The sequence below is a fragment of the Tachyglossus aculeatus genome, chromosome 2, assembly GCF_015852505.1.
Source record: "Tachyglossus aculeatus isolate mTacAcu1 chromosome 2, mTacAcu1.pri, whole genome shotgun sequence".
Taxonomy (NCBI): Eukaryota; Metazoa; Chordata; class Mammalia; order Monotremata; family Tachyglossidae; genus Tachyglossus; species Tachyglossus aculeatus.
Window position 1 is genome coordinate 78454507 of NC_052067.1, and position 14995 is coordinate 78469501.

At 40.5% G+C, this 14995-nt stretch overlaps 1 protein-coding gene across 5 annotated transcripts in view; it reads left to right on the plus strand.

Moving 5' to 3' along the window:
• REPS1 (RALBP1 associated Eps domain containing 1) overlaps window positions 1–14995 on the plus strand; it is a 101520-nt gene that overhangs the window by 44809 nt on the left and 41716 nt on the right. For all 5 annotated transcript variants that reach the window (XM_038767312.1, XM_038767321.1, XM_038767329.1 and 2 more), the window contains exons 2-5: window positions 140–263; window positions 1925–2121; window positions 6084–6231; window positions 14608–14732. In XM_038767312.1, coding sequence (XP_038623240.1) covers window positions 140–263; window positions 1925–2121; window positions 6084–6231; window positions 14608–14732 — 594 coding nt within the window. The remainder of the gene's footprint in view (window positions 1–139; window positions 264–1924; window positions 2122–6083; window positions 6232–14607; window positions 14733–14995) is intronic.

Here is a 14995-nt window from a genome sequence, read left to right on the forward strand (position 1 = left end):
CAAGCTCTTAGTACAGTGCTCTGCACACAGTAAGCACTCAGTAAATACGATCGAATTAATGAATGAAATAATCAATAGTTTCTTCTTCAGCGAGAGTATTTTGGCAGAAATCCTAACATGAAATTGTGTTCTTTTGCAGATTATGGAACTGTGTGGAGCAACAAGGCTTGGTTATTTTGGCAGAAGTCAGTTCTATATTGCTTTAAAACTTGTAGCTGTGGCCCAGTCTGGTCTCCCTTTAAGAGTGGAAAGCATAAATACAGGTAAATACAGCATCTTTCTTTGTAACAAACTGTAGGAAATTAGTAATTACTAAGGATGTTAGACGCAGAAGAGCTCAAAAGCTTGTGAATCATTGAAGTGATTTCTGTTCATGGGGATTTGAGGAGTAGTTTTTTGTTGATGGGAAGATGGTTGAATCAGACCAATGCATTTTTTCTTTTGCTCTATAGACTTGTTCAAAATATTGAAAGACTTTCTATGTAATTTTTTTTAGTTGGCCAAATGGAAGATTCAGTGGATAGCTATTTTCAGATAAATGGTATTTTAGGGGGAAGCATTCCCCAGATGAATTAGAGTAATATCATTAGATTTTGAATTTGGCATAGAGGCTTGAGTGTCATGGTGTGATTTATTCCCTTCTACCGTAGTAAGAACAGGTTTGTTAAATGATTTACTGATTGATGGTGGATGCAGGTATTGTAGTGAAAAGAGTGTAGGCTTGGGAGTCAGGATACATGGGTTCTAATTCCAGCTACTAGCCTCCTTTGTGACCTTGGGCAAGTCACTTAACCTCTGGGTGCATCAGTTTCCCGAAATAAAAAATGGAGAGACCTGCTCTTCCTCCCTCTTGAATTGTGATACCTCTGTGATCACAAGGAAGGACCATATCTGATATGATTGCCCAAGGACTTAGCATGGTGTTCGACATAAAATGCGGTTACTAAATGTTATACTTCTAAGAATAAATTTGGGCGCTCCTTCCATTGCCCGAGGATAAGTGAATGTACATGTGGCTCTGAAACCAGCTGTGATCAAAAATTGTGGAAAAGATTATTTGGGATGGATCTTTAACCCATCATAAATTTAACGAGTTTTCTTAGTTTAAAAGCCTATTCAGTGTGAGTCAGATGGCATCATTTAATGAACTTGAGGAAAGTGCATTTTCTAATTTGTAAAATGGATTCGGTATTTTTAGTTTTTGATGCAATGCAGTGCCTTGAAAAGATTTTATTAATGGCTGAAAATACGAACACTTCTTCTACGGTTGGGTGTGAACTAGGCAGAAGTTTTCAATATTAGTTAAAGCATTTCTACTACTTTTTTTGTAAAGGAGAATTCACTGACTCTTAGTCATCCAGCTGAAAAGTGAAATTAACTGTCAAAACTGTTGACCCAAGAATAGATTTTTTTCCAACATCAGTAAATTCCAGGCTTTGTGTATTTCTTTGAAAAAAAGGAATAAAATGTATTTCCCCCATGAGATGTAACACCTTATTACCTGTTAACTAAAAGTTGGAAATGGTAGCATTGAGTGGGTATTTAAGATACCTAAAACATTTCAATAAAATACTGAAACTCATTGAAAATTTGATGTGGTTAGAAAAGTCAGATTTTTAATCATGTTAACATTTTGCATGGGATCAAGAGAATCTAGACTTGGGAGGACCTTAAGAGGCCAGTTCAGCCCCTACTTTTAAGTGTGATTACACCAAACAATTCAAATATTGCCTACCCTTATTCTTAAAGAATTCCTGAAATGGAGATTCCGCAACTTTCCTCAACCATCGGTTCCTGGTAAATCATTCTTAAAATGAATCGGCTCTTCCCCAGTCTTGCTTTATATAAACAAAATCTCTCTTGCTTGCTCATTAAAGTGTTTTTATTGTTTTTTAAAAGTAATCTTCATTTCTGTATTTAACAGTTAAGGATCTCCCATTGCCCAGATTCGTAGCCTCAAAGAATGAACAGGAATCTCGACTCGCGGCCTCCTATTCCTCGGATGCTGATAATCAAGGCTCCTATTCTGGTGTAATTCCTCCCCCACCTGGTAGGGTACAAGTCAAAAAAGGCTCTGTAAGCCATGATACAGTCCAACCGCGTACATCAACAGATCAACAGGTAATGGGCATCGGTATTTGAGGGAAAAGAGAAAAATCTTGATGTAGGCTATATTTGGGATTTTCTGAAAGGGCTTTAAATTATTCTTCACTGTATCTTACAAATACTCTTATAATAATAACAGTGGTATTTAAGTGCTTATTATGTGCCAAGCATTTTTTAAATGGTATTAAGTGCTTATTCTGGTGCCAGGCATTGTACTGTGCGCTGGGGTGGATACAAGCTAATCAGGTTGGACACAGGCCATGTCCCCATGAGGCTCCCAGCCTTAACTCCCATATTACAGATGAGGTAACTGAGGCGCAGAGAAGTGAAGTAACTTTCCCAAGATCATGCAGCAGACAAGTGGCAGAGTCAGGATTAGAACCCAGGTCCTTCCAACTCCCAGGCCCGTGCTCTATCCACTAGACCACGCTGCTTCACATTGCATTGTGTGGAGTACAAGAGTAGATAACTCCTTATGCCCCTTAGACCTAGAAAAACCAGAAGGACCATATAGATAGATATAACCAAACTTTCGTTCGTAGTTTTCTCAATCTAGCATTTATTATAAGGGGAGAAAAAGTCAGGAAAGAAGGTTGAGTTGCCCTCTCGGGACCTGATACTTAGAATTCCTTGCTGATGGTGACATTTATATGGTGGTGAATGATTGATAAATTTGATAGATGTTCTTCTGTTACTAGGTATATAATTTCCACATTACTAAACTGCGTGGGTCGGCTTACTGAAGTATGAGTGAGTAAAATTTGTCAGTGTTAAATTGAGAAATTTCAGTTGGTACATAAATGGGATCTCCAGCCATGGATTAATGTAAATGTTGACCCAAGAATACATTCTACAGAACCCTGCCTTGCTTTTGAGAGACATTACACATTTTTCACAAAAGTGGCACCAACTAGTCCTGATTGAGTGATTAAGGAGTTTATTAAATACTTACTAAGGGCTGTAGATACAGATAAAAGGCTCAGACTCCATGTTCCACAATGGATTCACAAGCTAGAAGACTGCCATATAACTTTAAATCTGCTATGAATGAGGTTCCTGAACCGAATTATTTGCCTTTACCTATTTTCTTTGCTTATGTATTATATATTCATTCATTCAATCATATTTATTGAGCACTTACTGTGTGCAGAGCACTATACTCAGCGCTTGAGAGAGTACAATACAGCAATAAACTATATATATATATATTTTTATACACACATATCACTGAGATGATACCAAAAATGGTACCATCTCCATGTAATTTAGTGGGAAGAACGTGAGTCTGGGAGTTAGGAAACCTGGATTCTAATTTCAGCACTGCCACTTGCCTCCTGGGTGACAGATGAAGTTCCTCATCTGTAAAGTAGGAATAAAGATTTCTGTTCCCCTGTCTCTTAGATTGTGAGCCCCATGTGGGACAGAAATTATATCTGATTTGACTATCTTGTGTCTTTAGTGCAATGCTTGGCACCTAGAAATCACTTAATAACATAATAATAATAATTAACTTTCATATTTTTACAGGATGGTGAAATAGACAAATAAAAATTATTGAATGCATTTTATTAGGGGTTTTTCAGTAGTTTCAAGAAGTATACTCATTCTAAACTTCCTTAGCTAATGAAGATTTCAAAAGTGAAACTAGATTGGTGATTTCTTGTTGCCATTTGTAGTGATAAACTGACTAAAAATGACAACTTTTTTTTTTTTTTTACAAAATCATCTTGGCTATTTGAAAAGACAGGATTCAGGAGAACCTTTTCTTCTGCTAAAAAAACAAGTGAGGTTGATTCTTTCTCATATAGAGAAACTAAAAGGTTCAGATATGCTGGATTACACAGCGCAAAAGTGTGACCAACACTACATCTTGTTCTAGGTGACGCCTCTTGAACATTAGTTTATTGTCCTTCACAGTATAGGGTAATCAAGTTTATTCTTGGACCTAGACTGTCATTTCTGTAACTGTTTCCCTTTTTCCCCTTTCTGGCTCTAATTTGGAATTTTAGAAAAAGATTGATGTTTTGAATAGATCCTTAATTTTTCAGTCACAAATTGGGAAAGACCTAAGAAGAAGTCAGCTGATCCGATTCCCTGCCTCTAGGCACAGCTATACACATCTGAAGTGATAGCTATGAATTCTGCTTTTTTAAAAAAAACTATAAGACTTGGAAACCCAGACCAATAGTTAATCTTGGTCACCTTCTCCAGTGGCCTTCATTCCCTGACCAACCCCCACTGACCTTGTCATATTATTCCATCAGTCACGCTTAACACTTACGTGTATATATTGATTTCTTACTCCTTTTTTTGTCCACTGTATTTGTGAACTTTTTGCATTTGTTGTTACAGGCAGTAAACTCCCTGAAGACAGGGTCCACATCTCTTTTTTAGCTATACTCTTCCAGTCATACAGTAGATATTGAATAAATGCTGCTGATGGATTTTTTTCTTGTTCCCACTGTATGTCCACAAATGATATATCCCCCATTAGACTGCTAGGTGCTTGAGGGTAGGGACCTCATCTTCTATTTTTATCATTTGCTTCCAACTGCATAGTATGGCCCTTTGCACACAGACCCTCACAAAGTTCTGCTAATTTACTGATGTTAGCATCCCTTCTATTGCTCTTTCCATCCATTCCATCTTGTTCCAGCCTTAGTGGAACTCGGAATAAGCTGGCCACCATCTGTATGATAACCCTGTGGAAACCTGGAGAATGTTGTTATTCACACTGCTCCTCAGCCTTCTTTTTTTCAGGCTAAAACATCCCGTTTTCTCTGTCTTATTACCCAACCCGTTAATTTTCTTTGCAGCTTTCTCTGAACTCTCTGCGTGTCCTCTACATTGCTGTGAATTGTGAATCTGGGAACCAGATACATTACTCTGGACTGATCATTGCTAATCTAACTAGAGTATGGGCTTTTCTGGTTAAAAAAATTGAACTTTGAGAGTTTTTTTAATTTGGGTAGAAATTGGGTTTGAATGTTTTTCATTTTAGTTTTTATTTCTATGATTTACATAGGACATCTGGATGGTGTAATATTAATATTACTGTAATATTACTCCCTTCTAGCAATTCAAATGGCTAAGTAAACGCTCAGCATCACTACTACCTTTTGGTAGTTAACACATAAGTTACAGTCCTCTTAGACTGTAAGTTCTTCATGGGCAGGGATAGTGTCCACAGTCTCTAATGTGTTGTACTTTTCTGAGCACTTAGTACAGTGCTCTGCACACAGTAAGCCCTCATAAATACAGTTGATTGAGCAAAACCTATTTGGGCGCATTGGACTCCCAGCTTCAATTTGGATTATCCATGGTTGAGTGATAGACTGTAAGCTCCTCGAGGGCAGAGATTGTGTCTACCAACCGTATTGTACTCTTCCAAGTATTTAGTACAGCATTCTGCCCAAGGTAAGCACTCAAATACCGTTGATTCATTGATTGATTGATGGAATCTTACCACTGCTGTGAGAGCTTGCTTTTAGAGAGAAAAGAATGATGACACAAGATGTAAACAAAAATAGTTGTCACCAGTCCCAATTACCCAAGGCAGTTCCAGGCTCATTACAGCGAATGGACAAGAAAAATATCCCAGGAAAAGAACCTGATACATTGAAAAATAAGCCAGCCTTCCAGATACCATGTTCCCAAATACATGATGATTCTGATGACAGCAGTAAAGGTGTTGCAGTTCATTAAACTGTTGTCCTAAATTGACTTAAGTCTCTTGTAGCAGAATTACAGTGGATTTTGACATAGTATTTTCACTGTCAAAATGAGCTCCTTTGGTTTAGCTCTAATTTTAAAAAAAAAACTTCACAGGTGGAGAAATATGATCCTGTAAAAACTTAAAAAATCATAGTTTTACTATTGAAAGGCTAATCTTGCTCTTTCATACTTTTTATTTTAAAACATCTTTAATTTTTGAAATGCTACCTTGAAAATCATCTTCCAAAACTTTGCATTTCCAGGAGTCCACATCTCCAGTTGTTTCCCCGCAGCAGTCTCCACCAGCGTCTCCTCATACGTGGAGGAAGCACAACCGCCATCCCAGCGGAGGAAATAACGAGCGACCTCTGGCAGGGCCTTTTTGGTCTCCATTTAGTGAAGCACAACCAGGTGTGAATTCCCTTTATTGTAACTCATGTTCATTCAATCGTATTTATTGAGCGCTTACGGTATGCAGAGCACTGTACCTAGTGCTTGGGAAGTACAAGTTGGCAACATATAGATACGGTCCCTACCCAATAACGGGCTCACAGTCTAGAATGGCTTGAGAGCGTGGAATCAGTAATTTAGAAGTGATGCTGGCTAGGATTTAATAAAATAATAATAATAAAAATAATAATAATGGTATTTATTAAGCACTTACTATGTGCAAAGCACTGTTCTAAGCGCTGGGGAGGTGACAAGGTGATTAGGTTGTCCCCCGGGGGGCTCACAGTTTTAATCCCCATTTTGCAGATGAGGGAACTGAGGCACAGAGAAGTGAAGTGACTTGCCCAAAGTCACACAGCTGACAGTTGGCGGAGCCGGGATTTGAACCCATGACCTCTGACTCCAAAGCCCGTGCTCTTTCCACTGAGCCACGCTATTTCTCTGTTGGAGGGTGGGGGGAGGAAACCAGATATCTCTCCTAGGGGTATTGTTGAAATTTAGAATAGCCAAGATTAGTGATTTGTGCATTTTGCTGCTTTATACCGTGGTGCTAGGCACTATGAAAATATGTATGCAGATATATCTTAATGCTGTTGGTAACAGTGGTTGCTCTAGGGTGGATAATTTAAACAATCATCATCATCATCAATCATATTTATTGAGCGCTTACTATGTGCAGAGCACTGTACTAAGCGCTTGGGAAGTACAAATTGGCAACATATAGAGACAGTCCCTACCCAACAGTGGGCTCACAGTCTAAAAGGGGGAGACAGAGAACAAAACCAAACATACTAACAAAATAAAATAAATAGAATAGATATGTACAAGTAAAATAAATAAATAAATTAATAAATAGAGTAATAAATATTTTATCTAGTTTTCTTAAGTACAGGAATGTACATGTGTATGTATATTCTGAGCCATCAAGTGTTCACTTATTTCTGAGGAATAGCCAATCCTTGCGCTTCCGTGTAAAAATGACAGGAGGGGATAAAAACAGAAGATGAAGGGAAATCTTAAGGAAAGGGACTTGTTTATATAAGGAGGAAAAGATTCCATTGGAGAGTTTGCTTGATTTTCCTCAAGGTTAAACTCTCGCTATGAAGTGCTCAAGTGTGGTATAAATCCATCCTCAGTACTTAAGTATATCTTGATTGACAAAGGTTACTTCTTTATTCATCTCTTCCACTTTTCCAGACACTTACATATCCATGTTGCTACAAGTTAAATCCTTGTTCTTCTTCCTGCTTTCCCTCTTTGTAAATAATGTGTATCTCCCAAGCCATTAGTATCCCACTCTATACATCGAAGGAGCTCAATAAATATGATAGATGGATTGCATGAGACGGTTTTGGAGTTGGTAGAGTGCAGGGCCACCATTAGGATGTTGATACTTGTTGTCAGCCATCTGTACATTCACCAGTCGTCCATAGGAAGGCCCAAGGATTGACCATGGCAGAAAAGCTTGCCTATCCCTGATGCAGCTGCCTCACTCGGTGCCCTGCCTCATTTAATAATAATACTACTACTAATAATAGAGAAGAGAAGCAGCGTGACTCAGTGGAAAGAGCACGGGCTTAGGAGTCAGAGGGCATGGGCTCAAATCCTGGCCCAGCCACTTGTCAGCTGTGTGACTTTGGGCAAGTCATTTAACTTCTCTGGGCCTCAGTTACCTCATCTGTAAAATAGGGATTAAGACTGTGAGCCCCATGTGGGACAACCTAATGGCCTTGTATCAAGAACAGTGCTTTGCACATAGTAAGCGCTTAACAAATGCCATTATTATTATTATTAATAATACTAGTGCTTGAACACTTACAACGTGCCAAGTACTGTTCTCAGAGCTGGGATAGATACCAGTTAATCACATTAGACACAATCCCTGTCCCATATGGGCCTCACACTCTTAATCTCCGTTTTACAGATGAGGTAACTGAGGCACAGACAAGTTAAGTGCCTTGCCCAAGGTCACAGCAGACGTGTGACAGAATCAGGATTAGAACCCAGGCCCGTGCTCTGTCCACTAGGCCATGATTTGCTGCTCTAGCATCAGAAAGGGCTAGCATGTCAAACTCTGCGGGAACTAATCCCCTGGAAACTGTCTGGGCATTCTCCTGCATCCCGTCCCACAGGCTTAACTCCTCTGGGAATTCTCTTCACGTATCATGTCTGCCTACAGAGTTGGCCGGCTGCAACCCTGTGAGCAGAGCCCTCCCACCTCAACATGCACACACCTTCCGCTCTTCATCTCTTTTTCTCTATCAGAAAAAATTGGAGGTCGGTCATTTTTATTAGGTCCTTTCGTAAAATCATTTTCACCAGTTGGCAACCCTTTATGCATACCATTCAGAGTGCCTGTTTGGTTTATCTCTCTTGAGATGAAAGATGTTTTCCTTGGGAGTATTTTCTAGGGAATCATGATGCATAATGAGGCACAGAGAAGTGAAGTGACTTGCCCAAAGTCACACAGCTGACAATTGGTGGAGCCGGGATTTGAACCCGTGACCTCTGACTCCAAAGCCCGGGCTCTTTCCACTGAGCCACGCTGCTTCTCCAACAGGTGGTGGAGCCAGTATTAGAACCCAGGTCCTCTGGGCTCTATCCATTAGACCACACTGCTTCTGGGCCCCTGCTCCCATTCTCTATAGGGTCCAGCTCCGTACCTCCCCCATCTTCGAGTTCTTCTCTAGCTTCCAGGCCCTCACCCCTCTTGCCCCCTCTGATCCTCCCCAAGACAAAAGTGAGCGGCGAGAGGAGTTCTCAAGCGCTTAGTACAGTGCTCCACAGAGTAAGCGCACAATAAGTACCACTGACTGATTGAATGATTGGCTGAGGAGGGTGAGGTCCTTGGACCTGGAGGCCTGAGGAAGGAGAGGGAAGGCTTGAAGACGAGAAGGAGGAAGAATAATAATAAATAATAATAATAATAAATAATAATAATGCTGTGTTAAAAGCATCTTACTAAGGGCTCTTCTCCAAGAGACCTTCCGCGACTAAACCCTCATTTCATCTTCTCTCACTCCCTTCTGTGTCGCCCTTGCTCTTGAAATTAAACCCTTTATTCACTCCTCCCTTTGTCCGAAGTGCTTATGTACATATCTGTAATTTATTTATTCATTCAGTCGTATTTATTGAGCACTTACTGTGTGTAGAGCATTGTACTAAGCGCATGGGAAGTACAAGTTGGCAACATATAGAGACAGTCCCTACCCAACAACGGGCTCACAGTCTAGAAGGGGGAGACCGACAACAAAACGAAACATGTGGACAGGTGGCAAGTTCAGAACAAATAGAATTAAAGCTAAATGCACATCATTAACAAAATAAATAGAATAGTAAATATGTACAAGTAAATAGAGTAATAAATCTGTACAAACATATATACAGGTGGTGTGGGGAGGGGAAGGAGGTAGGGCGGGGGGGATGGGGAGGAGGAGAGGAGAAAGGGGGCTCAGTCTGGGAAGGCCTCAGTCGGGCTTTGAATTATATATTTATACTGTCTGCATCCCCCTCTAGAGTGTAAGCTCATTGAGGGCAGGAAATGTATCTACCAACTCTATTATATTGTACTTTCCTAAGTGCTTAGTTCAGTGCTCTGCACACAGTCGATGTCCCACCAACAGCTCAAACCTAACACATCTAAAACAGAACCCCTTACCTTCCCACCCAAACCCTGTCCTTCCCTTGATTTCCCCATCACTCTAGGCAGCACCACCATCCTTCCTGTCTCACAACGCTGTTATCCATGACTCATCTCTCTCATTCAAGACGTCTAGACTGTGAGCCCACTGTTGGGTAGGGACTGTCTCCATATGTTGCCAACTTGTACTTCCCAAGCGCTTAGTACAGTGCTCTACACACAGTAAGCGCTCAATAAATATGATTGATTGATTGATTGATTCAACCTACATATTCAATCTATTTCCAAATCCTGTTGGTTCAACCTCACAACGTTGCTAAAATTTTCCCTTTCCTCTCCATCGGAACTGCTACCATGTTAATCATCAATCGTATTTATTGAGCGCTTACTATGTGCAGAGCACTGTACTAAGCGCTTGGGAAGTACAGATTGGCAACATGTAGAGACAGTCCCTACCCAACAGTGGGCTCACAGTCTAAAATGTTTATGTTAATCCAAGCATTAATCTTATCTGGCCGTGAATACTGTATCAGCCTCCTTGCTGACCTCCCTGCCTCCTGTCTCTTCCCCATTCTAGTTCATACTTAACTCTGCTGCCTGATTAAATTTTTATGCAAAGCCATTCAGCCCATGTTTCCCCACTTCTCAAGGACCTCCAGTAGTTTCTCCCACAGACCTTCCCATCCACCTCTGTAGCAAACAAACTCCTTACCATTGGCTTTAAAGCCCACAAACAAAAACTCCTTACCATTGGCTTTAAAACACTCAATCACCTTGCTCCCTCCCGTCTCACCTCACTGCTCTTCTTCTAGAGCCCTGCCCACACACTTCACTCCTCTAATGACAAGCTCCTCACTGTACCTTGATCTCATCTATCCCACCTCTCGCCCATGTCCTGTCTCTGGCCTGGAACACCCTCCCTTGTCATATCTGACAGATAATTACTCTTCCCACCTTTGAAAGCCTTAGTGAAGGCATACTTCTTCCAAGAAGCCATCCCTTCCTAAACCCTCATTTCCTGTTTTCCCACTCCCTTCTGCGTCACCCTAATTTGCTCCCTTTATTCACCCCTCCCTCGGCCCCATAGTACTTATGAACATATTCATCAATTGATTATTAGATGTCTGCCTCTCCCTCTAGATTGACTGTAAGCTTGTCGTAGGCAGTGAATGTGTCTACCAACTCTGTTATCTTGGACTCTGTTAGTACAGCACACAGTAAGCGCTCAATAAATGAGTGGTTGAATAAATGTTATTGGTTGATTGTGTTCTCTTTACCCTAGTCAAAACCCTGACACGACTACCCTCTTTCCCTGTCTTTATCCCTGAAACCTCTAAAGCAGAGGGAATGCAGGCTCGGCAATTTAAGGGACTCTGGGAACATGTGAATGTGCATAGCAGTGAGAGCTTGAGGGATTCCTTCCCGACTTCCTCTAACCCCCAACCCCCAAGAGGGCTTTCCCTAGGAAAGGTGAAGGTAGTGAGGCATTTCACTCTTGGAAATGGGTGAGTCACTGCTCCCCATGGACTGTAAACTCATTGTGGGCAGGGAACGTGTCTGCCAACTCTGTTATATTGTATTCTCCCAAGCTCTTAGTAAACGATCAGGGTTCTGCACATCGTAAGCGCTCAGTAAATACCACTGATGGATTAGCTATTTTGCCTCACATCCTCGTGGACTCTCCGATGTGGGCAGCTCCTGAGAACTTATTTGCCGTTCCTGGAATGTGATGTCCGAAATGTAGGAAGTGGGTCTTTCAGCCAGCAGAACCAGTAAACAGTAAACCCTTTTCATTATGAACCAGATTTTTCAAATATTCTTATCTTTCCTGTTTGAATTGGGTGGAAGGTCTTAGAAGTTCTATTCCATATTCTGTTTCAGAGGAGCTGGGTGCCCCTCTTTAATTTATTCAACTTACGTCATTTGCAATAGCTGTTTGCTCACCTGAAACATAAATTTCTTGTTTCACTTCAGTCCTCATTCCTTCGATCAAATTCAAGTTTGTTTAATCCCATTCATTCCATTGTATTTATTGAATGCTTACTGTGTGCAGAGCACTGTACTAGGTGCTTGCGAGAGCATAATGTAAGAATAAACAGACACATTCCAGCTCTGCCACTTGCCTACTCTGTGTCCATGGGCAAGTCACTTAACTTCTCCATGCCTCAGTTTGCTTTTCTATAAGGTATCTGTTTTCCCTTCTATTTAGATTGTGAAACCCCACATGCCTATCTTGTATTTACCCCAGTGCTTAGTACTGTGCTTGGCACATAAGGCTTAATGAATATTATTGTTGTTGTTATTGTTAGATGCTCAGAGAAATACAAGGTTTTATTAAGCCAGTGAGTTACCTAAGCACATTTTTTGATTACTAAAATGTGAGATGTGGTCATTATCAATATTCATTGCCAATACTGGGTGATTAGGTATCTGTTTTCCCTTCTATTTAGATTGTGAAACCCCACATGCCTATCTTGTATTTACCCCAGTGCTTAGTACTGTGCTTGGCACATAAGGCTTAACGAATATTACTGTTGTTGTTATTGTTACATGCTCAGAGAAATACAAGGTTTTATTAAGCCAGTGAGTTACCTAAGCACATTTTTTGATTACTAAAATGTGAGATGTGGTCATTATCAATATTCAGTGCCAATACTGGGTGATTAGGTATCTGTTTTCCCTTCTATTTAGACTGTGAAACCCCACATGCCTATCTTGTATTTACCCCAGTGCTTAGTACTGTGCTTGGCACGTAAGGCTTAATGAATATTATTGTTGTTGTTATTGTTACATGCTCAGAGAAATACAAGATTTTATTAAGCCAGTGAGTTACCTAAGCACATTTTTTGATTACTAAAATGTGAGATGTGGTCATTATCAATATTCAGTGCCAATACTGGGTGATTAGGTATCTGTTTTCCCTTCTGTTTAGATTGTGAAACCCCACATGCCTATCTTGTATTTACCCCAGTGCTTAGTACTGTGCTTGGCACATAAGGCTTAATGAGTATTGTTATTGTTGTTATTGTTACATGCTCAGAGAAATACAAGATTTTATTAAGCCAGTGAGTCACCTAAACACATTTTTTGATTACTAAAATGTGAGACGTGGTCATTATCAATATTCAGTGCCAATACTGGGTGAGAACCCCCAGTGGTTGCCCGTCCATTACCGCATTAAACAGAAACTCCTTACCATTGGCTTTAAACCACTCAATCATCCTACCCTCTCCTACTAATCCTTCCCTCATTTCCCACTACAACCAGCCTACACACTTCGCTCGTCTAATGCCAGCCTACTCACTGTACCTCAATCTCATCTTATCTCGCCGCCAACCCCTCGCCCACATCCTGTGTCTGGCCTGGAATTCCCTCCCTCCCCGCATCCAACAGACGTTCACTCTCTCCACCTTTAAAGCCTTAGTAAAAACACATCTCCAAGAGGCCTTCCCTGGCTAAGCCCTCATTTCCCCTTCTTCCTCTCCCTGCTGCATCACCTTTGAACTTAGTTTTGCAGCCTTTATTCACCCTCCCTTAGCCCCACAGCCCTTATGAACGTTTCTGTAATTTATTTATTCATATTGATGTCTGTCTTCCTCTCTATACTCTAAGCCCATTGTGAGCAGGGAATGTGTCTGCAAGCTGTTGTACTCTCCCAAGTACTTAGTACAGTGCTGTGCACACAGTAAGCGCTCAGTAAATATGATTGATTCAATCAGTGCACTTGCGGGAAGGGGCCAATAGATGCTCTTCTGGCCACTGATTAAAAATTAAGCAAGAACCATCAGCTTTCCAGTATTCACAACTTTTACTTGAACAAAGCATGAGGTGTCAATTGGCTGGCTATTCTATCAGTTGAAGGAGAGTAGATGAGGGTCATTATTTTTTCCAACATTTTAGGCTACAATGAATTATTCAGGTGGTCTGAAGTCCTATCAGAAGTAATGTTTGTGCCAAGTGTGCCAACTTTTATGTCCACTTTTAAAATGTTAAGTGCTGAGCCTCTCCCACTTTGTGCTGCCATGTTCACAGCTCCATTCACTCATTCATTCATCCATTGTCATATTTATTGAGCGCTTACTGTGTGCAGAGCACTGTACTAAGCTCTAGGAGAGTATAACACAACAATAATAATAATAATAATGGCATTTATTAAGTGCTTACTACATGCAAAGCACTGTTCTAAGCACTGGGAAGGAGACAAGGTGATCAGGTTGTACCACCTGGGGCTCACAGTCTTAATCCCCATTTTACAGATGAGGTAACTGAGGCACAGAAAAGTTACGTGACTTACCCAGGATTACACACCAGACAAGTGGTGGAGCCGGGATTAGAAGCTAGGTCCTCAGGCTCATACTCTATCCACGAGGCCATGCGCTTTTCTCAATAAGCCATGCTGTTTTAGAAATATTCCTGGTTGAACCTTTAGTGTTTCCATTTGCTAAGAAGTTAATGCAAAATAGTAAGCAAAAGCACACACCCTAGATCATCATCACTTTTATTTCAGAAATGCGCCATCAACTTTAACGCAACCCCTGGGTTTTTCTATATTCCCACTGGGAGTTTTTTAAAATATCTGCAATTCATGGCCAGATCTTAGTGGTTTTTGATTTGCTAGACTTCAGCCAACCCATTTAGTTGGCAATCTTAATTTTTCGTTTCAAAGTAAGCCAACTTTTTCTCCCTTCTGCTTTTAGGCTCTTCTACTGGTGATGCGATGTGGTCTGGTAATTCTCCACCTCCTCCTCAAGAAAACTGGGTCAGTTTTGCAGATACTCCACCAACCAGTACTCTTTTAGCCATGCATCCTGCTTCTGTCCAGGTGTGACATTTTATTGGTATTGCATTTGATTTGCTTCATTCAAATTACTGTTGCAATCATTTTTTTTCTTCTTCTTCATACTTTGTCCCTGCAAATTTCATTTATAGAAGTTCACTTGTATGGAGAACAGAAATCTGTTCTAGACCTTTTTCTGCAACAGTCTGGTACCACTGGAATGTTCACTAAAGGTTTTGGCTACAGTTTTTAAAAATAAAAATTTTCTAATAGTAAAGAGAATTTTTTTGGAAAAATACCCATTTTTA